Here is a 25,615-nt window from a genome sequence, read left to right as displayed (position 1 = left end):
TCCTGCTCTCCTGAAGGCCTAACGTGTGCGGCTCCCGCTTTCATGCCTACTGCTGTCCTGGCTGGAGGACGCTGCCGGGTGGGAACCAGTGTGTCGTGCGTGAGTGCCGCTGCCTTCTAGGGGGCTGGGGGTGGTGTGGAGTTAAGCCATGAAATTGGCCCTTGCCTCTGTCCTCAGGCTCCCAGGCCACCCAGTCATGTTTCTTTGCCTTACAGCTTCCCTGTGTCTGTCTGCTTGTCAGTCTGTCTGTCTGTCTGTCTTGGTCTTTCTCTAAGTCCCTGTCTCTGTCTCTTTCTCTGTCTTTTTCTCTGTGTCTCTTTTCGTTTCTCCACCCGCACCCCATTCTAGTGGGTCTGGAATCTGACTCTGTTCGCAAGAGACCTTCCCTCTCACTGCCCCCCACCCCAGCACAACAGCCAGCACACCAGTACCCTCCGGCTTCTGTCCTTACTGCTCAGTGGTTCAGGCCCAAAGAACACCTCTGTCTCCCCGTGGCTCCAGCAGAGCTTCAGTCCTCCGGGCCCGCGGGGGGTGGGGATGGCAGAAGATCCTGGCCTTGACCGCCGCCTGCTGCTCTCCAGCCATCTGTAGGCACGCCTGTGGCCAGGGCTTCTGTTCCCGACCCAACCTCTGTGCCTGCGCTGATGGGAAGCTGGCCCCCAGCTGCGGGGTGAGCCGAGGTAAGCAGGAAATGATCCCCCACCCCAGGGGCGGGAAGAGAAGGTGAGCGGCTTCCAGAAGGCTCTGGCAGTTTCCAGGCTGGTTTTGCTGAAGGACCAGAGCCAGGCTGGACACTTCTGGTCCCAGAGCCTTGAGCAGGTATCTCAGGGCTTTCCTGTGTGTGCCCTGGTCCCCGCCCACAGGGTCAGGGTGCAGTGTGAGCTGTATGAACGGGGGCAGCTGTCGAGGGGAGTCTTGTCTGTGCCAGAGGGGCTACACGGGCACCGTGTGTGGGCAACGTAAGTACCCCCCATGACACCTGGGCTTGGGACCCCAGAGGTCAGGTCTCTGCTATCGTCTGCCCACTGCCCACCAGTCCTTCTTCTGGGACCAGGATTGGAGGGGACACACTCATTGTTACAATCTTATCCCTCGGTCTGGGCTGGGTTGTGGGGATTCCTGTGTAAAGAAAGGCTCACTTGGGCCTCAGCTCCCTCTACTGTTGGGGAACCTCAGGCCACCCCCCTCCCTTCCTCCACAGCTGTCTGTGACCACGGCTGCCACAACGGGGGCCGCTGCATTGGGCCAAACCACTGTGCCTGTGTGTACGGCTTCATGGGGCCTCAGTGTGAGAGAGGTACCAAGCTGAGCATGGGGAAGGGGTCAGCAGGGAAGGGGCACTTCCTGAGACGTGGTTGGACCCCTGGAGGGTCCAGTAGACCTCCTCTCTGCTGTCCTTGCTGCACAGAAGGGCAGAGAAACTGTCTGCTCCTGGGGAGGAAATCAGGGAGGGCTTCCTGTAGGAAGGGGTAAGTTGGAGTTCAGGAGATGGACAAGCCCCCACATGCTGCACCCCCACTGTCGAAGTGACCCCACAGGCTGAGGTGGGAGGAGTCACCTGTTTGGAGGCTGTCACCGAGGCAAAGACAATGGTTGCAATGAGAAGTTGGATGCCGGGCGGCAGGGGATGGAAATAGTGATGAACCTAGGTCTGCTCTGAAAACTGAGGGACAGGTGGGTACAGGGAAAGGCAAGATGCTCAGGCTCAGAGTTGGCTGAGGAACCTGTGGGTCACCAAGGAGGCAGCTGGATACCCAGGTCTGGGGCTGCCACATCTATGGGGCCTGAAGCCTCTTGGATGGTTGAGGTTCTTGGGGAAGAAAAGGGGGGGTGATTTAAGGATCCACCAAAGAAATGGAGCTTAGCCACCAGCAAGTGGGAAGGAGAAGGTGAAAAGGTGTGCATGGCGATGGGGATGCCCAAGCCTGCGAACCACCAGAGTGCCTTGCTTGGCCAAGGAGCCCAGGAAGGCAAAGACGGGAAGGGCCCTAGGACTGACCCCAGTGCGGGGGCTGCTGCTGAGGCCCGTCTGTGACTAGAGCCAGTTTGGGGAGGGTATAGCCACAAATCAGAAGCTGGAGGGGCTATGGGTTGCCTGGGTTCCAGAGTGGGCTTTGGGAAACTGGATTTGGCAAGAAAACCGAGTTGGAATTTGGGCTGACAGAGGGGGAGCAGTCGGGGTGGCTGAGGGAATGGGAAGGTTAGTGGGGAGGGTGAGAGAGGAGGGGCCTGGTGTGGGGGCTGGGAGGTGGGGGCCCCAGAGAGAGGCAGGGCTGGGTGCTTGGCAAGAATGAGTGGGGATTCCAGGCTCCTGGGAGACTGAGGTGAGAGTCTGGAAACCCTGTCTTGCTTAGGGAAGTCAGGACTGTGTTGGAGCTCCTCTCCATACGGGCCTGGGGGCTGGCTTTGGCGTCTCCTTCTGGGAGGGGCTTCCCTTGGTCCAATGCCAGCCCCTTGATTGGAGCCATCTGGAGCATGGAGCCAGGAAGTCACATCTGGGCCCATGCCCGGCGGTGGGGGTACCGATGAGACCACCTTCAGCTGGGCGGGGGTTCAGCAATGAAGAATTGTGAGTTCAGAGCATTTGGTGGATGCTGGGTCCCTCCCGGAGTCTGGGAGATTCGGCAGAGCCTGAGGTTGCTCAGGGATGGGACCAGCTCTGCAGCAGGGCGTCCACGGGTCCCTGCCCAAGCCTGCAGGGAGGGTGGGCCTGGGGGAGGGGGGAGGGTCTCCAGACATGCTCTGAGCTCTGTAGGCTTGGAGGTCCTGGCTTCTGTTGGAGGTTGGTTGGACATTGCTCTGGAGAGAAAGGGTTTTGAAAGGTGAATAGGAGTTCATCAGGTAAGGGAAGGCAAAAGTATGAGTAGAGGCTTGGGGTCAGGAGAAAAAAAACAAAACCTGGTGTGTTGGTGTAGGGAGGCTGGGAAGGTGGCCACAACAGTAGTTCAGGCGAGAGAAGTAGAGGCCTGTGCTGGGCCTGCTGGGATGGAAATGCAGAAGGCGATGGGTGGGGGGCAGCCTGGGGCCAGCTGCCACATCCATCTGCCCTGCAGACTACCGGACAGGGCCCTGCTTTGGCCGAGTGGGCCCTGAGGGGTGCCAGCACCAGCTGACAGGCCTCCTCTGCACCAAGGCGCTCTGCTGTGCCACTGTGGGCCGGGCCTGGGGCTTCCCATGTGAGCTCTGCCCAGCTCAGCCACACCCCTGCCGCCGGGGCTTCATCCCGAATATTAACACGGGGGCCTGCCAAGGTAAGTAGAGGGGGCCAGCGCGAGGACAGAGGTCCTGGGAACCAGGGCTGAGTGGGAGCCCTTGGAGGCTTTGGTTTCCTCCTCTGACGGGCCTCTCATCCCCTTGCAGATGTGGATGAGTGCCAGGCTGTGCCAGGCCTGTGCCAGGGGGGCAGCTGTGTCAACACTGTGGGTTCCTTTGAGTGCCGCTGCCCCACTGGACACCGGCTCAGTGAGAACAGCGCCAAGTGTGAAGGTGGGTGACGGGGAGAGGTTCAAGTTGGGATGCCCTCTCTGCTGTGCTCTGAGTGGCTCAGTTTCCCCCTGCAGGGGGGAGGAGGAGGTGGGATAGGGCTGGTGGGGGCCCCTGCCTGGCGCTGACCCGGCATCGATCTGCATAGACGTGGATGAATGTCTCAGTGCGCCAGGCCTCTGCTCCGGCGGTGACTGCACCAACACAGTCGGGAGCTACGTGTGCACCTGTCCCCGTGGTTATGCCAGCAGCCTGGACGGCACTCGCTGCCTAGGTGAGCCAGGGCTCAGGGTAGGATGGGGGCTGAGTGGGCAGAGGCCAGGTAGGAGACAGACCCCTTGGCTCATCTGTCTCTGCAACCTTCTGACCCTAGGGCTTCTCTAGCCTTTCGATTTCTATGTCCTTCTGTGTTTTTTGGACCCTGGTTTCCATCCCCTCAGAAATTCTGGCTCCTTATACTTTGGTCTTTATGCTCTCTTGACCCCAGTCTGCAAGCCCCTTTAGCCCCCATCTCTAAGGCCTTTAGCTCTCTGGTCTCTTATCTTGGTCTCCTGGCTTCAGTGCATTCCCCCTCCCCCATTCCCCTCTACCCCTAGGACTCTGTCCTTCTGGCTTACTGGCTGGTTGTCATTCTTGCCTTCCTGGCCTCTGTTGCTATACCCCTCTGCCCCTCTAGCCCCCATCTCTATGCCCCTCTGGTTCTCTATCCTCCATCCTCCATCTTTATGACCTTCTGCCCCCTCTAGCCCCTCTAGCCCCTATCTCTATGCCCCTCTGGTTCTCTATCCTCCATCCTCCATCTTTATGACCTTCTGCCCCTCTAGCCCCCATCTCTATGCCCTTCTGCCCCCCTCTAGCCCCTCTAGCCCCTATCTCTATGCCCCTCTGGTTCTCTGTCCTCCATCCTCCATCTTTATGACCTTCTGCCCATTGGCCTAACTGGCCCCAGTCTCTGTATCCCTCTTTCCACTCCTGAAGACTTTTTAAAAAGTACCCATCTTCCCCCACACCCCATGTTTGAGATAAACTGAGGCCCTGAGAGGGGAGGTTTGCTTGAGCCAAATCCACATGTAGACGAGACAGTTACCCACACCCAGCTCCCCGGAGCCCTCACTCTGCCGCCACGAAGGTGGCGTCCTCTGGTCCGTGCCTCTCCCTGGATACCCACCCTCCTGTAACCCCCACACCCCACCTGGCTGCAGCAGGGGGGTCCTTGGGCTCTCTCCCTATCCTGCTGTCTTGATAAGCTGCTCGTTAGACTTTAGAGGTGGCTGACAGGGCTAGCCAGAAACACGTGTGATGGGGTATGGGCGGAGCCTAGGTTTGGTGAGGCAAGGTGGGCTTGGCAGGTCTCCAGCGCCACCTGGGCCCCTCAGGCTGGATCGCTACCAGGCAGGACCGAGAATGTGTTTGGTGTCCTGCCAGTGTGCCGTGGCCGCTGCCAGACCAATTTATTCCTCCACCTCTCGGGGCCATCTTGGCTGGCATGGTGACTAGCTCTGGGCACGTCCCCTGGACTGTGGGGCCTATCCCAGCTACTAAAGAGCAGAGCCTAGATTTGAATCAAGGTCAAGTGTCCTCTGAAAATGGGCTTGCAATTCAGTCCTGTGTTCCGGGTGACCCAAGGCAAGTTCCTTAACCTCTCTGCTTTGCCTCAGCTGCCTTATGTGTGAAGTACTGGGAGTACTTACCCATTTTACTGTTCACTGACCCAGTCATGTCTGACTCTGCGGCCCCAGGCCCTGGTGCAGCACACCAGGCTTCCCTGTCCTTCAGTATCTCCTGGAGTTTGCTTAGATTCATGTCCATTGAGTTAGTGATGCCATCCAACCATCTCATCCCCTGCCACCCCCTTCTCCTCCTGCCCTCAATCTTTCCCAGCATCAGGGTCTTTTCAAATGAGTCATCTCTTTGCTTCAGGAGGCCAAAGTATTGGAGCTTCAGCATCAGTCCTTCCAATGAATATTCAGGGCTGATTTCCTTTAGGATGGACTGGCTTGATCTCCTTGCAGTCCAAGGAACTCTCCAGAGTCTTCTCCAGCAGCACACCTCAAAAGTATATGGAGAGGGTTAAATACTATGGAGTGATTCACCCAGGTGTGGAAGTATGGGGTACTAAGTACACATTCAGAAACACAGGGGAGCAGAGAAGTTGGGTTTGTAACCACGTAGCAGAGCCTGATCACAGTAGGTGCTTAAGAAGCAAAGGCAACATCATTTTTATTAAAATTCTTGCATTTTGTCGTGTCCTCCCTACTAGAGAGGCAGCTGCTTGGTCAGATCCCCTGGGGTGCAGGAACCTGGCTTCCCATCCCAGCCTCACTCTCCAGCAGCTGTGTGACCTTGAACACGTCTGATGACTTCTTCTTGCCTGGGCAGGCACAGCCCTGTTAGAATGCCAGGGGTGATGCTGGAGTTGAAGAGCCCTGACTCACAGCTGGGGAACCCGGGGGTGCACCTGGGGAACCCTCCCGCCCCCGCCACCAGGTGCATGGGGGTGTGTCTGGGGAGGTAGAAATGCTAGTTGTTTTCTCAGCCTTGAGCAGCTCAGGGGTGGCTACAAGGGCCCTCCTGGCTGATGGAGGGGTTTTTCCACTGTGGGCCACTGGCTAACATTTGTGGGTTTTCAAACCTAAAAATATGCTCTTTTAGAGCATATCTGAGAAATCTGATCACCGAATAAAGCCATCAGACTTGAGGTCACAGTGGAAGTGTCCGTGGTTTTCGTAGCTGGGGAGCCTCTGTCTCAGTCTCCCCAGGGGCTGCAGCTATCAGTCTGCCAGTCTGCTCCCTTGTTGTTCAGTCGCTCAGTTGTGTCTGGTTCTTTGAGACCTGATGGGCTGCAGCATGCCAGGCTTCCCTGTCCTTCACTATCTCCCAGAGTTTGCTCAAACTCATGTCTGTTGAGTCGGTGATGCCATCCAATCATCTCATCCTCTGTCGCCCCCTTCTGCTCCTACCCTCAATCTTTCCCAGCATCAGGGTCTTTTCCAGTTGAGTCAGTTCTTCGAATCAGGTGGCCAAAGTGTTGGAGCTTCAGCTTCAGCATCAGTCCTTTCAATGAATATTCAGCACTGATTTCCTTTACGATTGACTGATTTGATCTCCTTGCAGTCCAAGGGACTCTCAAGAGTCTTCTCCAACACCACAGTTCAAAAACATCAATTCTTTGGCATTCAGCCTTCTTTGTGGTCCAGCTGTCACATTTATATGACTCCTGGAAAAACCATAGCCTTGACTAGATGGACTTTTGTTGGCAAAGTAATGTCTCTGCTTTTTAATATGCTATCGAGGTTGGTCATAGCTTTTCTTCCAAGGAGCAAGCATCTTTTAATTTCATGGCTGCAGTCACCATCTGCAGTGATTTTGGAGCCCAAGAAAATAAAGTCTCTCACTGTTTTCATTGTTTCCCATCTATTTGCCATGAAGTTATGGGACCAGATGCCATGATCTTAGTTCTCTGAATGTTAAGTTTTAAGCCAGCTTTTTCACTCTCCTCTTTCACTTTCATCAAGAGGCTCTTTACTTCCTCTTCACTTTCTGCCATAAGGGTGGTATCATCTGCATATCTGAGGTTATTGATATTTCTCCTGGCAATCTTGATTACAGCTTGTGCTTCATCCAGCCTTGCATTTCACATTATGTACTCTGCATATAATTTAAATAAGCAGTGACAATATACAGCCTTGACATACTCCTTTCCCAATTTGGAACCAGTCTGTTGTTCCATGTCTGGTTCTAACTCTTGCTATTTGATTTGCATACAGGTTTCTCTGGAGACAGGTAAGGTGGTCTGGTATTCCCATCTCTTGAAGAATTTGCCACAGTTTGTTGTGATCCACACAGTCAAAGGCTTTGGTGTAGTCAATGAAGCAGAAGTAGATGTTTTTCTGGAATTCTCTTGCTTTTTCTATGATCCAACTCTGTCTAGGTTCATCATAGCTTTTGCTCCCCTGGTCCCTCTTCAAATTAAAAGCCTCTTGGGTTTCCGCAGAATGTCCAGGGCTGGTAAGCGAGGCCACCCAGCTACAGATCCCAGCATCTCTGTTTGAGAATCCAGCTTGACTTCCCATCGAGGCAACCCCTTGATCCTGGGGTCTTCCTCAATGTGGTTGAATATCCCAGGGAGCTTACTAACAATGCCAACATTTGGTATGGGACACTTTTGCTTGGCACGAGCCCAAACCTCCTTCTCTGGGGTAATTTGGAAATCTTGGTTTATTACCTCTTGGTTTAAACTTGGTTTAATCCTCTCAGCGAGGATTGGCCACGTGCCAGATAGAGTGCCCTCTGCAACACTCTTCTGATGTGAGCGCTCTGAGCACCTCTGGTCCATGGATGGTGAAACTGAGGCGCAGAGAGGCAAGAAGGTCTGTCCTGAAGATGGTGCTGGTGGAGCTGGGATGTGAAGTCTGGTAACTGGTCCTCAGGGTTTCCCAGGTGACTCAGCAGTAAAGAATCTGCCTGCCTGCCAATGCAGGAGATGCAGGTTCAATCCCTGACTGGGAAGATCCCCTGAAGGAGGGAATGGCTAGCACTCCAGTATTGTAGCCCGGAGAATCCCAGGGATGGAGGAGCCTGGTGGGCTACAGTCCATGGGGTCGCAGAAGAGTCAGACATGACTGAACAGTGACTGAGCACACATGAATGGTCCTCCCCACTCCTCCCACCCTGCCCCCTGCTGCAGACCACCGTGCTGGCACTTGCTTCTCAGTGCTGATCGCAGGCCGCTGTGCGGGAGACCTCGCGGGCCACTACACCCACAGGCAGTGCTGCTGTGACAAGGGCAGGTGCTGGGCGGCTGGCCTGGCCCCTGAGCTGTGTCCTCCACGGGGCTCTGGTGAGTGGCTGGGGGTGCCTCCCGCCTTCCTCTACCCCAGAGCTTGGCCTGGGGGTTGGGGACCCTGGGGTACAACCGAGGCTTAACTTCCAACCCCGCTCCCTTGCAGATGAGTCCCAGCGACTGTGTGCCCCGGGGCTCCCGCTCCTGCCCTCCTATCCGGGCCCCTTCCCCAGCCTCCCCGGCTTCAGATCCAGTGGCAGTGTGGGTCCTGACCCAGGGCTGGCACGGCATAGCCCCCACGGCTCCAGTGGTCGTGGGGTTCCCAGCCTGGGCCTTGGAGATGCCAGCATTGGTGAGGATTTGGGAGGAGGGGTCCATGACCCCTCCGGTGGAAACGGGGATCCAGGCCTCAGGGTCTGGACTGGGCTTTGGAGTGGGGGGTCATGGCCTGGGCAGTGGGGATGGGAGTACTGACGATGGTCTGAGGGTGGGGGCAGATTGGAGATCCCAGCCTCCAAGGCTAAGTTTGAGCTTTGGGTGAGGGTCTAGGGCTGGAATTGGAGAAGGAAATGGCAACCCACTGCAGTATTCTCGCCTGGAGAATCCCTTGGACAGAGGAACCTGGTGGGCTACAGTCCAGGGGGTCGCACAGAGTCAGAGATGACTGAAGTGACTTGGCACACACACTAGGGCTGAAATGGGGGTCCGGGGTCTCAGGCAAGTGGAGGGTCTGAATTTAGGGCAGGAGGCTGGGCTATAGTGGGAGAGCCTGGCCATAAGGGGTGGAGTCCCAGCCTCTGAGTGTGTGTCTGAACCCAGAGGCGAGGCCCAGACCCAGGGGCCCAGCCCTCAGTCAGGCACCCGCCCCCCTCCGTCGGCCCCACGCGCAGGCACAGCCACACTGAACCAGACCATCGACATCTGCCGACACTTCACCAACCTGTGTCTCAACGGCCGCTGCCTGCCCACCCCTTCCAGCTACCGCTGCGAGTGTAACGTGGGCTACACGCAGGACGTCCGGGGGGAGTGCATTGGTGAGCGGTGGCTGGGCTGGGGGTGGGGGCGCACCCTGCCAGACTCGGGCTCAGCGTCCTCCACCCGCAGACGTGGACGAATGTGCCAGCAGCCCCTGCCGCCACGGAGACTGCATCAATGCCCCCGGCTCCTACCGCTGTCGGTGTCATGAGGGTTTTCAGGCGACGCTCACCAAGCAGGCGTGCCTGGGTATGGCCGTCCCTTAGAAGTGGGGGTGCCAGGGGGTCTGGCTGGTGGAGCCTGCATCTCTGGCCCGAATTGGAGTCTGGGGGGTGGGGCTGGGAGGACACCTGCTGACCGCCCGCCTGCCTTGCCCCCCCACCCCCCAGACATAGACGAATGCATCGCCAGCAGTGGCCTCTGCCATCACGGCCGCTGTGTGAACACGGAGGGCAGCTTCCAGTGTGTCTGCAACGCAGGCTTTGAGCTCAGCCCTGATGGCAAGAACTGTGTGGGTGAGTTGAGGGTGGGTGGGAGGGGAGGGGGCTTCTGGGCCCCAGTAGCTGCCTTTTAGTGCCTCCTTACCTCTTCTTAAAAAAGAAAAATATTGATTAATTTATTTGGCTGCACCAGATCTTAATTGTGGCATGCAAGATCTTTAATTGTAGCATTCGAACTCTTAGTTGAGGCATGTGGGATCAGTTCTCTGACCAGGGATCAAACCCAGGACCTCTGCATTGGGAGTTTGGAGTCTGAGCCGTGGGACCACCGAGGGAGTCCCTACCTTGCTTCTCGCATCTTGCAACTCCTGCTCCATCACTCCATCCTTTCTTTGGATGGATCCTCTGCTTCCCTTCCTGAGCCCAGCCAGCCCATCTGAGAGCCTTCTTGTGGTCTGTCCAGTCTCTACCCATGCCTTCATTCTCCCAGTCACTCTGTGACTCCCAGGAAGAGGCCTCTGGGGTAAGACTGTGCTGTCTGCTTCTGCCCCTGACACAGCCCTTCATCTGCCTCCAGGAGAGGTGGGTCAGGACCATGGAGAGCTCCTTGGTCTCAGATTCCCTGTGGGGTATAGGGGGTGACAACTCCCCACAGCTTGCGGGGGCCGCTAGGGACCCCCTTTGTCCTCTTCTGTCACCCTGTCTGAGACCTGCCTTAATCTTCTCTCACTGGGAAGGATTTTTGTCCTTTCTGTATTCATTCTTTTTTTTTTTTTAATTGAAGGATAATTGCTTTACAGAATTTTGTTGTTTTATTTTTTTTGCAGAGTGTTTACTTTTTATTATTAGATAGATTTAGAACGTTGATTATCACATTAGCTATTTTCTTAGCATTAACGTGAAGTACAGTAATTTATTTCCATGCATAAATTATTCTTTTTATTTATACTGTTTTTTATTAGCTAGATATCACCTACTGAAGTTAATTTTTTTTTATTTATTTATTTTTGGCTGTGCTGGGTCTTCATCGCTGGGCACAGGCTTTCCCTAGTTGCGGTGAGCGGGGGCTGCTCTCGTTGCTCTGCATGGGCTTCTCATTTCAGTGGTTTCTCCTGTGCCCTCTCCGTGGAGCACAGGCTCTAGGACGCACAGGCGTCTATAGTTCCAGCACACCGGCTCAGTAGTCGTGGCTCCCAGACTCCAGAGCACAGGCTCAGCAGTTGTGCATGGGTTTAGTTGCTCTGCTGCACGTGGGATCTTCCTGGACCAGGAATTGAACCTGTGTCTCCTGCATTGGCAGGCAGATTCTTCACCACTGAGCCATCAGGGAAACCCTGTACTGAAATTAATTTTGATTAATTCTAATGATTAATTCATTGTTTCACATTTTACCATCAGGTCTTTAATGTTGCCTTCAGATCTCTGCATAGTCTATAACCAGTAAGAGATGATGAAATCATTAGTTTGGCCTTTTTAATTTTTCTCTCTTGGTACATATAAATTTTTTAATTGATTTTTTAAATGAAAGTATAGGTGATTTACAGTGTTGTGTTAGTTTCAGATGTACAGCAGAGTTTCAGATTCTTTTTCTTTATAGGTTATAAAACACTGAGCATAGTTGCTTGTGCATTCATTCAGTTTTAAAAACCCTTTTAGCATCTTTTTAGATATATAATTCTCATACCATAAAAGCAGCCTTTTAAAGTATACATTTCAATGGCTTTTAGTACAAGCATAACCACAGTCTAAGTTTAGAACCTCTTTATCACCTCCTCTGCATTAGCAGTCATTCCAGAATCATCTATCTTCCCTTCCCTCCCCCCCACCCCTCAGCAGTAGACTAGTCTACTTTCTGTCCCCATGGCTTTGCCTGTTCTGGGCATTTTGTATAAATGGAATCACGCACTCTATGGCCTTTTGTGACTGGCTTCTTTCACTGATGCATCACATTTTCAAGATCCGTCCATGTGTCAGACTGTCATTCCTTTTTATTGTCAAATGCCATTCCATTATATGAGCAGACAACATTTTGTTTCTACCGGCATCAGTTGCTGGCTATTTGGGTTGTTTCCACTTTTGCTGTTATGGATAATGCCGCTGTGGAAATTCACGTACACATTTAGGTGTGGACCTTTTATGTATTCATTATGTTTTTTCCCTCCCTATCTCCATTCCTCCCTCCCTCCCTTTCTTCCTTCTTCTTGCTTCAATCCTTTTTTATTCAACACTGTACTTTGGTAAACAAATCATTTCTGCACTGCACCGACTGCCTTCTTTTAAATTAAACTATTTTTAAAGAAAGGTTTCTGGAAAAAAATATTTATTTATTTGGCTGCATCAGGTCTAAGTTGTGTTGCATGGGATTTTCCTTGTAGCATGTGGGATCTTTTGATGCCGCAGGCAGGCTCTTGGCTCTGGTGCACGGGCTTCTCTCTAGTTGTGGCTCCAGAGCACGCAGGCTCAGTGGTTGTGGCACTCCAGCTTGGTTGCCCCACCGCAAGTGGGGTCTGAGTTCCCTGATCAGGGGTCTAACCAGAGTCCCTGCATTGGAAGGTGAATTCTTAACCACTGGACCACCAGGGAAGTCCCGAGACTATTTTTTTGTTAGCTGATGGTTTTTGCCCTTTCCTTTTTAAATGCAGCTGTGATTCACACAAGATAAATTTAAACATTTAAAAGTGAAAATCTCAGTAATTCCTAATGTTGTGCAACCACCTTTCTTTCTTTCTTTTTTTTTTTTTTTTGCGGGAAGATAAACATAGCATTTTTAAAGGTTTTTAAAAATAACATTTATTTTAAAAAATAAAAAAATAAAAATAACATTTATTTCTTAAAAGTTAACACTTGCATAATAGGAAACCAAAAAACACAAGCAAAAAACTAAAGTCATCCATTAACACAAGCAGTTTACTGTTTGATGTGTCCTTCTAGGTCTCATTTGTGTATTTACACAACTAAGCATCCATTTTTATGTAATAAAGATCATACAGTTATGTATTAATAATAAATATCATGATGTGTGCAACAGCATTTTTAAGTGAACAGTTTGGTGGCATTTAGGATATTTCTAGTGTCATGCAACCGCCATCTCATTTTTCAATTCATTTTTGCATTTTTAAGAATTATGGCACAATTCCACAGTGTAAAATTGACCAGTTTAACGCTTTTTTTCCATGACAGTTTATTATAAAATACTGAATATGTTCCCTGTGCTATACAATAGGACCTTGTTTATCTATTTTATGTATAGTAGTTTGTATCTTACCCTTTTTAAAGGGACAAGTCGGTGGCATTTTTGTACATGCGTAATTTCATGCAACCACTACCTCATTTTTTCAATTTTTTTTTTTTTTTGCATTTTTTTATCTTGGCGAAATATACATAACTTTTTAATTTTTTTGGATGCTCTAGATTTTCATTGCTGCTTTCTCTAGTTGTGGTGCATGAGCTTCTCATTACAGAGCATAGGCTTTAGGCGCTCAGGCTTCAATAGTTATGGCACATGTGCTTGGTTGCCCCTTGGCACGTGGGATCTTGGACCAGTGATAGAACCTGAGTTCCCTGCATTGGCAGGTGGATTCTTTACCACTGAGCCACCAGGGAAGTCCCTACATAACATGTTTATCATCTTAACCATTTTTAAATGAACAGTTTGGAAGCATTTAGTGAGATATTGTGCAGCCACCACCTGACTTATTTAAAGGAATTTGAACAACTATTCATGGAGCACCTATATGTGCCAGGATGGAGGATGCAGATATGAGCTAGTGGTCCCAGTTGGCCCCAGGGGAGGTCACAGTCCTGCAACCTAATACCCATGCCAAACTAGTCTCTGACAGCCACGTCTCATCCTGTCAGGCTCCCACAGCCACGGGAGCTGTCCCTGGAAACATGAGGGCTGGGCTGGTCTCCCTGGCAGGACTGGCCCAATGAAAGGGTGGGTGCCAGGACCCTGTTGGGACCCTGCCTCTCCTGGTGTCCCCAGACCACAACGAGTGTGCGACTACCACCATGTGTGCCAACGGAGTGTGCCTGAACGAGGACGGGAGCTTCACGTGTCTCTGCAAACCCGGCTTCCTGCTGGCACCCGGTGGCCGCCATTGTGTGGGTGAGAAACTGCAGGCTGGACCACAGGGGAACCCATGGGGATGGGGAGAAGAGGCGAGGGGAGGTGGCAAGTGCGGGTGTGGCGTGGGGATGGGGTGGCTGGGACCTGTCGCAGTTTCCTCCCACGACCCCTGCAGACATCGATGAGTGCCAGACGCCGGGCATCTGCATGAACGGTCACTGCACCAACACCGAGGGCTCCTTCCACTGCCGCTGCCTCGGGGGGCTTGCGGTGGGCGCCGACGGCCGAGTGTGCGTGGACACCCACGTGCGCAGCATGTGCTACAGGCCCCTCGACCAGGGCTCCTGTGCCCGCCCCTTCCCCGGTGCCTTCACCAAATCCGAGTGCTGCTGTGCAAGCCCGGCCCATGGGTTTGGGGAGCCCTGCCAGCTGTGTCCCCCCAAGAACTCTGGTAAGGGCTTCAGCTGCCCCGCCCCCATGAACGTTCCATGGCCCCCATGGCTCCCATGGGGTGGGGTGGAGACAGAGGAAAGAAGAGACAGAGGAAAACTGTTCTTCCCACTGGAGCAGGCATCTTAGTCCCAGACCCTTGCCCAGCCCCAAGGGGCCATGTCTTGGGCATGGCTTGGCTTCAGCAATGGCCAGTGACCGCCCCTCTCTCCCTGTTCCTGCCACCGCAGCTGAGTTCCAGGCCCTGTGCAGCAGCGGTCTTGGCATCACCACGGATGGCAGAGGTGAGCGGGGTGGGGCTGGGACCAAGGGTTAGGGACATGGTTGGCAACCCGGCCAGGTCACTGGGTTCCAGAAAGTATCACAGGCTGGGGGGGGTCATTCTCCCATAGCTCTGGAGGCTAAATGTCCCAGATCAAGGTGTGAGCAGGGGTGGCCTCTTCAGAGGCTGTGAGGAAGAGTCTGTCTCACACCTCTCTCAGCTTCTGGCGCTTAGCTGTTAATCCTTGCCTGGTCGAAGCATCTCCCTGATCTCTGCCCTCATCCTTTTTTTTTTTAATTTACAATGGTTCTTGTGTTCAACAAAGTGATTCAGACCCTATATATATATGATATATATACTTTTCAGTATATATATATTTTTTCAGTATATATATATGTGTGTATATATACACACACACACACACACACACACACACACACACACACACACACAGAGTTTTCAGATTTTTTGCCCTTATAGGTTATTATAAAATACTGAGTTTAATTCTCGTGCTATACAGTAGGCCCTTGTCTGTTTTCTGTTTTATATAGGGTAGTGTATATATGTTAGGGACTTCTTCCCAGGTGGCTCAGTGGTAAGGAATCAGTGCAGGAGTGATAGCAGATGTGGGTTTGATCCCTGCGTTGGGAAGATCCCCTGGAGCAGGGCATGGCAACCCACTCCAGTATTCTTGCCTGGAGAATCCCAAGGACAGAGGAGCCTGGAGGGCTACAGTCCATGGGGTCGCAGAGTCAGACACTGCTGAGCACACATGTAGGCACGTATATATGTTAATCCCAAACTCGTCTGCCTTCCTCTCAACACAGGGCTCACCCTGTGTGTCTGCGCCCAGGCCTCTACTCTTATAAGGATACAATCATATTAGAATGGACTGTATGTCCATCTCCAAATAAAGTCATGTGCTAAGGTGATCCTGGGGATGAGGACTCCCACCTATGACACCATCCCTTGCTGTTACAGCCTTCCTGCCTGAACAACAAATAAAAGGATTTAGGATACAGCCAGGTTTCCCACCCCCGACTGGGCCATGGGGGCAGGACAGATGTCCAGCGCCCCTCCCTCAGTTAAAGGGACAGATTCTGGAGCCAAATGCCTGGGTTTAAATCCAAGCCAGCATTCTTTTTTTTTTTTTTTTTGACATATGGGGCTGCCTATTTCCCCCTGCCCCTTTGTGCCATGAGGCTTAGGGGATCTCAGTTCCCCAACCAGGAATTGAACCCAGGCCATGGCAGTGAAAGTACTGATTCCTAACCGCTAGACCACCAGGGAACTCTCCAGGCCCTACTGTTTACTGATTGAATACTGATCAAGTTACTTCCCATCTCTGCACCTCCTTTTCTGTAAAGTGGATATACTAGTAGGTCCCATTTCAGGGATGTTGTGAGGACCAAATGAGTTAATATACTCGGCACAAACTGGTAAGCATCTTATAACATTAGTGATTATGATCGTGCTTTAGAAGAAATTATGTTGCTGATGTAATAATGTCTGTTCCATGAGTTCCACACCTGTTCCCCCAGGTGCCATTTGGCAATGTCTGGACAAATATTGGGGACGGTGCTCTTGGCATCTCATGGGTAGACGCTGGGGATGTTGCTCAACATTGCATGGGTTCCCCGCCCCCCTCTGACTCCACAAAGCAAAGAATGATCCGGCTCCAAATATCCACGGTGCTGAGAAACCCTGGTTTCCAGGGAAAGGAGGCAGGGTCTAGGTTGGAGCTCCGGCCCCGGAGGACCTGGCTTCTGGAGCTTTCAGGGAGCTGGGGCAGCTGCTGATGCCGTCTTCCTGCTGCAGACATCAATGAATGTGCCCTCGACCCTGATGTCTGTGCCAACGGCATGTGTGAGAACCTGCGGGGCAGCTACCGCTGCGTCTGCAACCTGGGCTACGAGGCAGTCGCGGATGGCAGGGAGTGCACTGGTGAGCGTGCTGGGCGAGTGGACAGGTAGGGGGGGGTGTCACCCCCACTGCACACCCCTCACCCTGCTCTCCGGCCCCATCCCCGCCCTGCAGATGTGGACGAGTGCGCCCTCAACAGCCTCCTGTGTGACAACGGGCGGTGCCGGAACAGCCCGGGCAGCTATAGCTGCTCCTGCCCCCAGGGCTTCAGCTTCCGGCCAGACACGGAGACCTGTGAAGGTACAGGGTCCTGGGGGCATGCAGACACGCGCACACACACACAAGTACTTATGCACACTGCATGCTCTGGGCACACACATGCTGCCAGACGCATGCATACCTGCATTCACCCGCACAGACATGCTCAAAGGCATACAAGTATTCACACTCAGTCTCATAGTTACACTCTTAGGTACACACTCACACATAACCACATTCACACTTATTCTCACTGATGCAAAGAGCCGACTCATTGGAAAATACCCTGATGCTAGGAAAGATTGAGGGCCTGAAGAGGAGGGGGCAACACAGGATGAGATGATTGGATGGCATCACTGACTCAATGGACATGAGTCTGAGCAAACTCCAGGAGATGGTGAAGGACAGGGAAGCCTGGCATGCTGCAGTCCATGGGGCCACAAGGAGTCGGACATGACTAAGTGACTGAACAATTCTCACTCTTTACACATATGCTCATAACCAGAGTTACACCCTCAAAGGCACACCCTTATGCAGACACTCTGACATTCACACACTTGATCACTTGATTACACATGCCAGTACTCACACAAAACAGATTTACACACCCATATTCACACTCATAGTCATAGTCCCACACATCATACTCTCATGTGCACACTCTCAAAGACACGTGTGTGTCCACATTTTTACCCCTCGCACACTTAGGCTCACAGCCACACACACTTATATGTGCAGATACCACATACCCACACAGTTGTGCATTCACACACTTATATATACTCACACACAGGAGTATGTGCCCACCCGCCCTCACACACACTTGGTTGCAATGACCTTGTTCATTACAGACCCCTGGGCACTCACAGATACCTGCAGGAGCGCGCACACACACACAAGCAAACACAAACACACACAGAGTTAAGCGCAAGCCTCCGGCGGACTGCCCCCCCCCCCCCCCCCCGCCCCCGCCCGCCCCACCAAAACCAGGTCTCCCCCGCTCTGGGTTTTCCTCCCGCCTCGCACCGTCGGCCTCTCTTGTGCCATGACTGACCCTCGCAGGGCCGCCGTTCCCCACCGTGCCTGCCCCTGTACACTTTCACCCGTGCGGGCTCCCGGGATCCTGCGTGTCGGCGTGCACACGCAGGTGCACTGCGCAATTTAAGGCAAACACGCTCCTCAGCGCCTGCCCAGTCCGTTCCCGCGCCTTCTAGCCGCCTGCGCCCCCTGCCGTTGGACTTTGGCAGCGGCGGAGGGGAGGGGCCTCAGGTCGCCTGCGGCTCCAGTTCCTGCAGCTCTGGGACCTGATGGGGGTCGGGGGCGGGTTGTCTTTGTAGACCTCGACGAGTGCCTGTCCAACCCGTGTGTGAATGGCGTGTGCCGCAACCTGGCCGGCTCCTACGCTTGCGAGTGCGCCCCCGGCAGCCGCCTGGGACCTTCTGGCACCGTGTGCCTAGGTGAGAGGCCCCGCGGAGCAGCCGGGACGCAGACGCCCGCCCAGGGGAAGTCTGGGTCTCCGCGGGTTAGTGTGCAGGTGTGGGCCTGCCAGATGAGCCCGCCGGCCTCTTCCCCACAGACAGCACCAAAGGCACCTGCTGGCTGAAGATCCAGGATGGCCGCTGCGAGGCCAACCTGCACGGGGCCACCCTGCGTTCCGAGTGCTGCGCCACGCTCGGCGCGGCCTGGGGGAGCCCCTGCGAACGCTGTGACATGGGTAATGCCCTGGGGGCCGGCTCTGGGGGCTCCCTGGCCATTGAGAGAACCGTGGGGGTGCCAGGTCCCCTGGATCCGGGTGGAGAGAATGACTCCTCTCCCCAATCACAGACCCCGCCTGTGCCCGAGGCTTCGCCCGCGTGAAGGGGCTCAGCTGCGAAGGTAACTCCCAACCCTGTGCCCTTCACCGCCACTCCCCCCACCACCACCACCAAGAGCAGGCAAGTGTCATGGTGGCTGCCTAAGGCCCTCTCTGAAGTCATTGGAGATCTCCGTCCTTGGTATCCGGGTCTTCCCCACAATCTCCCAGCCCAGGAGGCTGGCACTGCGTCTTCCCACCTCCCCAAGAACCACGTGGTATCCTGAGCCCCTAGGGAGCCAGCTCGCTGGGAGCCTCCACCTCTCACTTCTCCTTGCTTTCTGCTGCCTAGATGTGAACGAGTGTGAGGTCTTCCCTGGCGTCTGTCCCAATGGGCGCTGCATCAACACCGCGGGCTCCTTCCGCTGCGAGTGTTCAGAGGGCCTGATACTGGACACCTCCGGCCGGCTGTGCATAGGTGAGTGTGAATTCACCTATAGGCCTGCAGGGTCCGGTGTAGGGCCTGCCTCCACTCCCAACAGCTGGAGGCCCTTCCTAGGGACAGGTGCGGTCTTGGGGGTCCTCTTGGACTCTGCCCACTCCCTTGCTAATGTGTCTCCAAAGACATTTGTTTTTTGGAGGGGTTGGATCCACTTAATCAACTGCCCTTCTAAAGAAGCTCACTGCAAATGGTACAGTCTTGTGGAATGTTACCTGCCACCTTGGTATATTCTTTCTTGCTATCAAAGAAGGTTTACAGGAGGTGCGTTTGAGCACGAGGCACCTACCTCTATCATGAGTGGTAATTCATGCCTGCAACCCTTCCCCTGGGTCCAGGGCTCAAACCCTTACCCTGAATGGCTTGCCCTCAGGCTCAAAGGCTCTGAGATATTTTCCCCCCTCAAGGAGCGCTTCTTGCTTTACACCATCAACATCTTGAATAGGACATTTCTTGTGCAAAGGCATCCGCCAGCCAGCAGGTAGGGCTCTGCATTCTATCAGCTTTTCCTCCCATAGTAACATTAACCCATTAGTGGCCTCAGTGGCACCATGGAGCCTGGTCAACAGAAGGCAGATGGGCCCTGATGACTCTTTTCAACTTTGATTTCCTTCTAAACTGAGCTTCAGGTGTGCATCAGGTCTTCCTGCTGATCCCAGAATGTGACCAAGGAAAGAAAGTAGCCGAGTAAAGAAAAAATAAAAACATTGCTGAATTCACAGCCAGGTGAAATGCTGTCTGAGCAGCCCTGGACCAAGGCATTGGGTACACAGGAACTTAAGATGGGTCCCGGTGTGTCATGGCACTTCTGTTTATCTTTATTTTTTCTAAAGATTCTGTAATAGGGTCTCATTCTCAAATGGATCCACTTAAACATGTGTTCCTTTTGCACGGAGTGAAAAATTGTCCTAGTCTAGGGATCAGCCAATTGTTTCTGCAAAGGGCCAGAGAGTAAATATTTTCAGCTTTAGGGGCCTCACAATCTGTTGCAGCTACTCAGCTCTACTGTGTAGGACAGAAATAAATGAATGTAACTGTATATCAATAAAACTTTATTTACAGAAACGGGCAGCTGGCACCCTGGACCATAGTTAGCCAACCCCAGTCTTAGACCATCGTGTCTGGTATTGAGGAAGCCTTATCCGTTGCCAGATTATTCTAAGGAGGTTTTACAAATTAAACACACACACTCTGGAGCCAGGTGGCCTGGTTTGAACCTCCCTCTACCTCTTACTGTGTGGCCTCAGGCCAGCTATCTAACCCATCTCTGCCTCAGTTTTCTTGCCTGTAAAATGGGCATGATGATAACCATTTTCCTCTTGGTGTTATTTTAAAGACTACATGGGTTGATGAGCTTAGAACAGTGCCCAGCACATAGCAAGCAGCTAGCAGTGCAAGTTATTATTAAAATGTAACTTTGGGGGACTGCCCTGGTGGCCTAGTGGTTAAGACTTTGTGTTCCAATCCAGGGGGTACAGGTTCCTTCCCTGGTCTGGGAGCTAAGACCCCCCATTCCTCTCGGCCAAAAAGCCAAAACATGGAACAGAAGCAATATTGTAACAAATTCAATAAAGACTTTAAAAATGGTCCACATCAAAAAAAAAAAATCTTAAAAAAATTTTTGTTTTAAAAAAATGTAACTGTTGGGTTATACCCTTATTCCAGTGTAACTGTTGGGAATTCCCTGTGGTTCAGTGGTTAAGACTCAGCTGTTTTTACTGCCAGTGCCCTGGGTTTGATTCCTGGTCAGGGAACTAAGATCCCACAAGCCCTGAAGTGTGGGGGGAAAAAAAGTGGAGGACATGGAGTGTCAGCTGAGGAATTCAGTCTCCGCACTGGGGAGGAAGTTTCGGAAGACATTGCCTGTCCTGGCAGCGAGTGTGGCAGGGGCGGGACCGGTGACCACCCTTCCTTGCAGACATGCGCCTGGAGCTTTGTTTCCTGCGTTGGGAGGAGGACGAGTGTGGGGCTGCCCTGCTGGGCAAGTACCGGATGGACGTCTGCTGCTGCACCCTGGGGGCCGCGTGGGGCACTGCATGTGAGGCGTGCCCTGAGCCCGAGTCCCCGGCTTTCACCAGCCTGTGTCCCCGGGGGCTGGGCTTTGCCAGCCGGGACTTCCTGTCAGGCCGTCCTTTCTATAAAGGTGCGTTTGGGTTTGGGGAGCCTGAGGCTCCCCAAGAGGGCAGAGGGCAGAGCGTGGGCAGACGCCTGGAGGTGAGAAGCAGATTTAGGAGAGACCAGATATCTGTGATCAGAGGGGTGAACGCTCAGGAGGCAGGGGACTCGGGGACATGGCGTAGTGTGATGTTTTGTACTGCAGTAGTGTGATGTTTGTACTGTTTTGTGATGTTTTGTACTCCCATGCTGCAGATGTGAACGAGTGCAAAGCCTTCCCTGGGCTGTGTGCCCACGGCACCTGCCGCAACACCGTGGGCAGCTTCCGTTGCTCCTGTGCAGGAGGCTTTGCCCTGGATGCCCAGGAAAGGAACTGCACAGGTATGTACCTGCCTCTGCCTCAGGTGCCTGCAGGGATGGGGGGGCCACAAACTAGAGGCACCTAAAAGGCAAGAACTGGCCTTGTTCTGCCTGCCTGCCTGCTATGTGACCCAGGGCAGCTCAATACCCTTTCTGGGCCTCCAGGATCCTGGCTATAAAAGAAGGGGCCGGCAAAAGGTGGCACTAGTGGTAAAGAACCCTCCTGCTAATGCAGGAGACATAAGAGACATGAGTTCGATCCCTGAGCCAGGAAGATCCCCTGGAGAAGGGCATGGCAACCTACTCCATTATTCTCGCCTGGAGAATCCCATGGACAGAGGAGTCTGACGGGCTACGGTCCATAGGATTGGAAAGAGTCAGACATGAATGAAGCAACTTGGCATGGCAAAAGTGACCTCCAGCAACTTCCCTGGTAGTCCTTTGGCTAAGACTCCGTGCTTCCAATGCACGGGGCCTGGGTTTGATCCCTGGTCAGGGAACTAGATCCCACATACCTCAACTGAAAGGTCCTGCATGCCTCAACTAAGACCCAATGCAGCAAGTACATAAATTGATTAAAAGAAAAGTGACCTCCAGGGGCCTGTGGGCTGGAAAGAAATTCCCTGCTCTCATCTGGGGGTGCAGTCACAGCACCTCCATTTCCCTGGCTCTGTTCGGCGCCTTGGGGCTCCCCTGCGGCCTTGAGTGTCTGCAGACATGGAGGCCTGGCCCATGTCCACTGTCTCCACAGACATCGACGAGTGCCACATCTCCCCTGACCTCTGTGGCCAGGGCACCTGTGTCAACACCCCAGGCAGCTTCGAGTGCAAGTGTCTCCATGGCTACGAGAGTGGCTTCATGCTGATGAAGAACTGCATGGGTAGGCAGCCACCCCAGGGCAGGGTGGTGCCCATGGGTCTTGGGGCTGAGCCGGGGAATGGGGTGGGGGGACATTGCTGTGCCGGATGTGGGTGGAGGGGGCAGGAGTGGAGAGAAGCCATGACCCAGCTGGGACACAGCAGGTGTGGGTATCGTCCCCGAAGATTGCCAGACACTGGGTCTGGCATTCAGATGAGAAGCATGGGGACCAAGATTTGGGCAGGTTCTCTCAGGGTGGGGGTAGCATGAGAAGAGGAGAGGGCCCTGGAAAGAGGAGCCTCTTCCCTTTTCATTTTTCTCATTGATTCAGTGAATGTTTCACATGCATCTACTCGGGGGAACTATGGAGAACTCGGATACAGGGGGCCATTTCCTTGGAGCTCAGGCCCTAGTAGGATAAAACAAATCCCTAGACAAATAGAAAATAAAGAGCCACTGTCAGAAGCACTTGAAAGGGCTATATGGTGCAGTGTGAGCTGAGAACCCTAGGGATGTATCCCATTCTGTGGGGCCAAGAGAGTGGGAGTAATTGTGGTGAAGAAGGGCTGAAGAGTTGTGTGGAGAAAGGACAGTGTGTGCAAAGGCCCTGGGGTGGATGTGAGGGATGGAAGGAGCTGCTGTGGAGAGGAGGGAGGGTGGAAAGGGGGAACAGTGTGTGCAAAGGCTCTGGGGTGGGCCTGAGGGGTGGAAGAAGCTGTTGTGGGGAGGGGGGAAGGCGAAGGGGGAAACAGTGTGTGCAAAGGCCCTGAGGTTGACATGAGGGATGGGAGGAAGCCCCTGAGGCTGGAGTGGGAGGAAGGGGCTGAGATGAGTAGTGAGGCCCCTGGTTCTGTGAACTAATGCCTGGTGGGGCAGGGTCTGGTCTTCCCCCATCTCTTCTGGGGTGGGGAGGAGGCCCCTCAGGGCCCCCTTTAGCTCCAGGAATGTCAGCCTATGTCCCTGAAAACTCTGAGAATTCCAGCTTCCCTCCCCTTCTGACTCCCCTGGCTCATCCACACCCCAGGACTCCAGACCCTCTCGGCCTCAGCCAGGGCGACAGGGTTGGGGGATGGGGGCAACGGCAGGGAGCTTCCATGAGCCCCATCACACCAACCTGGGTCAGCATCTCACACCTCCTCTCTCTCTCCACACGCCCAGATGTGGATGAGTGTGCCCGGGATCCACTGCTGTGCCGGGGAGGCACCTGTACGAACACAGATGGGAGCTATGAGTGCCAGTGTCCCCCAGGACATGCGCTGGCAGCCGAGGGCACTGCCTGCGAAGGTGAGTGTGGCTCGCAAGAGGGAGAGGGTGTGTGTGTGTGCATCTCCCTGAGTGCATACTTGTGTATTTGTGTGCATGCGTCAGGTATTGGGAGAGCACACTTGTGTGTCTTTCTGTGTGAAAATGGAAAATCGAGTCTGTGAGTGTGGGTCAGTGTGGACCCATGTGAAGTGTCACTTTTGTGGTTGTGAGATGGAAGGAGTGTGTACTTGTGTGTCTGTGTGAGCATGCAGGTGTGTTTCTGGGAATGCGTCTGTCCAAGAGTGAGTGTGTATCAGTGTTTGTGTGAGTCTGTGAGTGTGTGTCTACACAAGGATGATTGTTCTTAGGTAAGGCGATGGGAGTGGTTATTTGTGTGTCTACATAAGCTTGTGAGAGAGTGTGTGTCTAAGTGTGGGCATGTGTTTGCACACAGGTGGGTGTGTTTGTGGAGGGGGCTGTGTGCATATAGGTGTGTCTGTTGAGCGTGTGTTTGTATGTGTGTACACAGGGGTTGGGGCTTTCCTAGTGGCTCAGCGGTTAAGAATCTGCCTGCAGTACAGGAGACAGGAGATGCAGGTTTGATCCCTGGGTCGTGAAGATCCCCTGGAGGGGGGCATGGCAACCCACTCCAGTATTCTTGCCTGGAGAATCCCATGGACAGAGGATCCTGGTGGGCTGCAGTCCGTGGGGTTGCAAAGAGTCAGACACGACTGAAGTGACTTAGTACACATGCTCACAAAGGTTGTTGTGTCTACCTGAGTGGAAAAGAAAATGTGACACAAGGACAGATCCAATGTAATGCAAGGTGTGCAGATGTGTTTATGAGTGGGTGTGAGGCGTGTTTGTGAGTCTGAGTGTGCATCTGGCTGTGCAGATGTGTGTCTCCTGAGGGTGATTGTGTTTGCATGCAAAGGAGCGTTAGGGTGTGCTGCTGTGTGAGCTGTGTGCCTGTGGCTGTGTGGATCAGGTTGTGGGTCTGTCTGCTGAGGGGGAGTGTGTATCAAGGGTGTGTTTTGGGTGTCTTGTGAGTGTGCAGCTGGGGGGATGTGTGGATCAGGGTGAGGTGCGCATTTGTACTGCGCTTCCCCAGTGGCTCAGCGGTAGAGAATCCGCCTGCAATGCAGGAGACATAAGAGACACAAGTTCAATCTTTGGGTCAGGAAGATCCCCTGGAGGAGGGCATGGCAACCCACTCCAGTATTTTTGCCTGGAGAATCCCATGGACAGCGGAGTCTGGAGGGCTGCAGTCCATGGGGTCGAAAAGAGTCGGATACGACTGAAACAACTTCACGCACGTGTTTGTACCAGGGTGAGATGTAGACTCACACCCATGGGGGGCCATAGATGCAGGAGTGTGAGTGCATTACTGTGCATGCCTGTGTCCCAGTGGCTGGGCACAGGCCCATCCTCTCCTGGGGCCCCTCCACCACCTGCTGCCCTTACCAGCCACCTGTTTCCCCCGCAGATGTGGACGAGTGCTCCCTGAGTGACGGCCTGTGTCCGCACGGCCAGTGTGTCAACGTCATCGGTGCCTTCCAGTGCTCCTGCCATGCGGGCTTCCAGAGCACGCCTGACCGCCAAGGCTGCGTGGGTGAGACCGCGCCCGCCCCCAGCCCCAGCCTCGGCCCCCACCGCCACTGCAGTCTCTCCTGGCCTCAGTCTGAGCCCCTGCCCCTGCCCTTGACCACCCCCGCCGCACCCCGCGACAGTCAGCCCCCTGCTTGAAGTGCCTCCGCCAGGTCCTCACCTCGCCCAGCCTCCCGCTTCCAGCTTGCCCCGCCTCCCATCACGTCCTACCTCCTGCCACACCCTCACTAAGCCCCGCCCCCCACCTTGCCACACTCCTGCCACGCCCCCACCTCGCCCTACGTCACCCTGCCTCCTGCCACGCCCCCACCTTGCCCCGCCTCCTGCCTTGTCACGCCTCCGTCACGCCCCCCACCTCACTTTGCCTTACTCCCGGCGGTGCCCCCTACCTCTCCCTGTCTCCTGCAGATGTGGACGAATGCCGCACCAGGAACGGTGGTTGCCATGTCCACTGTGTTAACACCAAGGGCAGCTACCAGTGCGGCTGCGGACCTGGCTACTCTCTGATGCCCGATGGGAGGGCGTGTGAAGGTGGGTGGGTGCGGCCCCCTCCCT

The 25,615-nt window shown here is 53.9% G+C and overlaps 1 protein-coding gene across 1 annotated transcript in view; it reads left to right on the top strand.

The window, feature by feature from the left end:
* The window catches only part of FBN3 (fibrillin 3), a 72,102-nt gene that overhangs the window by 5,000 nt on the left and 41,487 nt on the right, over positions 1-25,615 (top strand). The window contains exons 7-33 of the mRNA XM_061152163.1: positions 17-99; positions 582-680; positions 864-959; positions 1,202-1,297; positions 3,054-3,251; positions 3,361-3,486; positions 3,632-3,757; positions 8,171-8,323; positions 8,433-8,618; positions 9,157-9,300; positions 9,371-9,490; positions 9,631-9,756; positions 13,667-13,789; positions 13,926-14,201; positions 14,431-14,484; positions 16,281-16,406; positions 16,500-16,625; positions 17,921-18,040; positions 18,160-18,297; positions 18,408-18,458; positions 18,728-18,853; positions 20,793-21,017; positions 21,245-21,370; positions 22,101-22,229; positions 23,366-23,491; positions 24,939-25,064; positions 25,469-25,591. Of these exons, the coding sequence (XP_061008146.1) occupies positions 17-99; positions 582-680; positions 864-959; positions 1,202-1,297; positions 3,054-3,251; positions 3,361-3,486; positions 3,632-3,757; positions 8,171-8,323; positions 8,433-8,618; positions 9,157-9,300; positions 9,371-9,490; positions 9,631-9,756; positions 13,667-13,789; positions 13,926-14,201; positions 14,431-14,484; positions 16,281-16,406; positions 16,500-16,625; positions 17,921-18,040; positions 18,160-18,297; positions 18,408-18,458; positions 18,728-18,853; positions 20,793-21,017; positions 21,245-21,370; positions 22,101-22,229; positions 23,366-23,491; positions 24,939-25,064; positions 25,469-25,591 (3,548 nt within the window). The remainder of the gene's footprint in view (positions 1-16; positions 100-581; positions 681-863; positions 960-1,201; positions 1,298-3,053; positions 3,252-3,360; positions 3,487-3,631; positions 3,758-8,170; positions 8,324-8,432; positions 8,619-9,156; positions 9,301-9,370; positions 9,491-9,630; positions 9,757-13,666; positions 13,790-13,925; positions 14,202-14,430; positions 14,485-16,280; positions 16,407-16,499; positions 16,626-17,920; positions 18,041-18,159; positions 18,298-18,407; positions 18,459-18,727; positions 18,854-20,792; positions 21,018-21,244; positions 21,371-22,100; positions 22,230-23,365; positions 23,492-24,938; positions 25,065-25,468; positions 25,592-25,615) is intronic.

This window comes from Dama dama, chromosome 9 (assembly GCF_033118175.1).
Source record: "Dama dama isolate Ldn47 chromosome 9, ASM3311817v1, whole genome shotgun sequence".
Taxonomy (NCBI): domain Eukaryota; kingdom Metazoa; phylum Chordata; class Mammalia; order Artiodactyla; family Cervidae; genus Dama; species Dama dama.
This window is presented reverse-complemented; position numbering and strand designations above follow the sequence as displayed.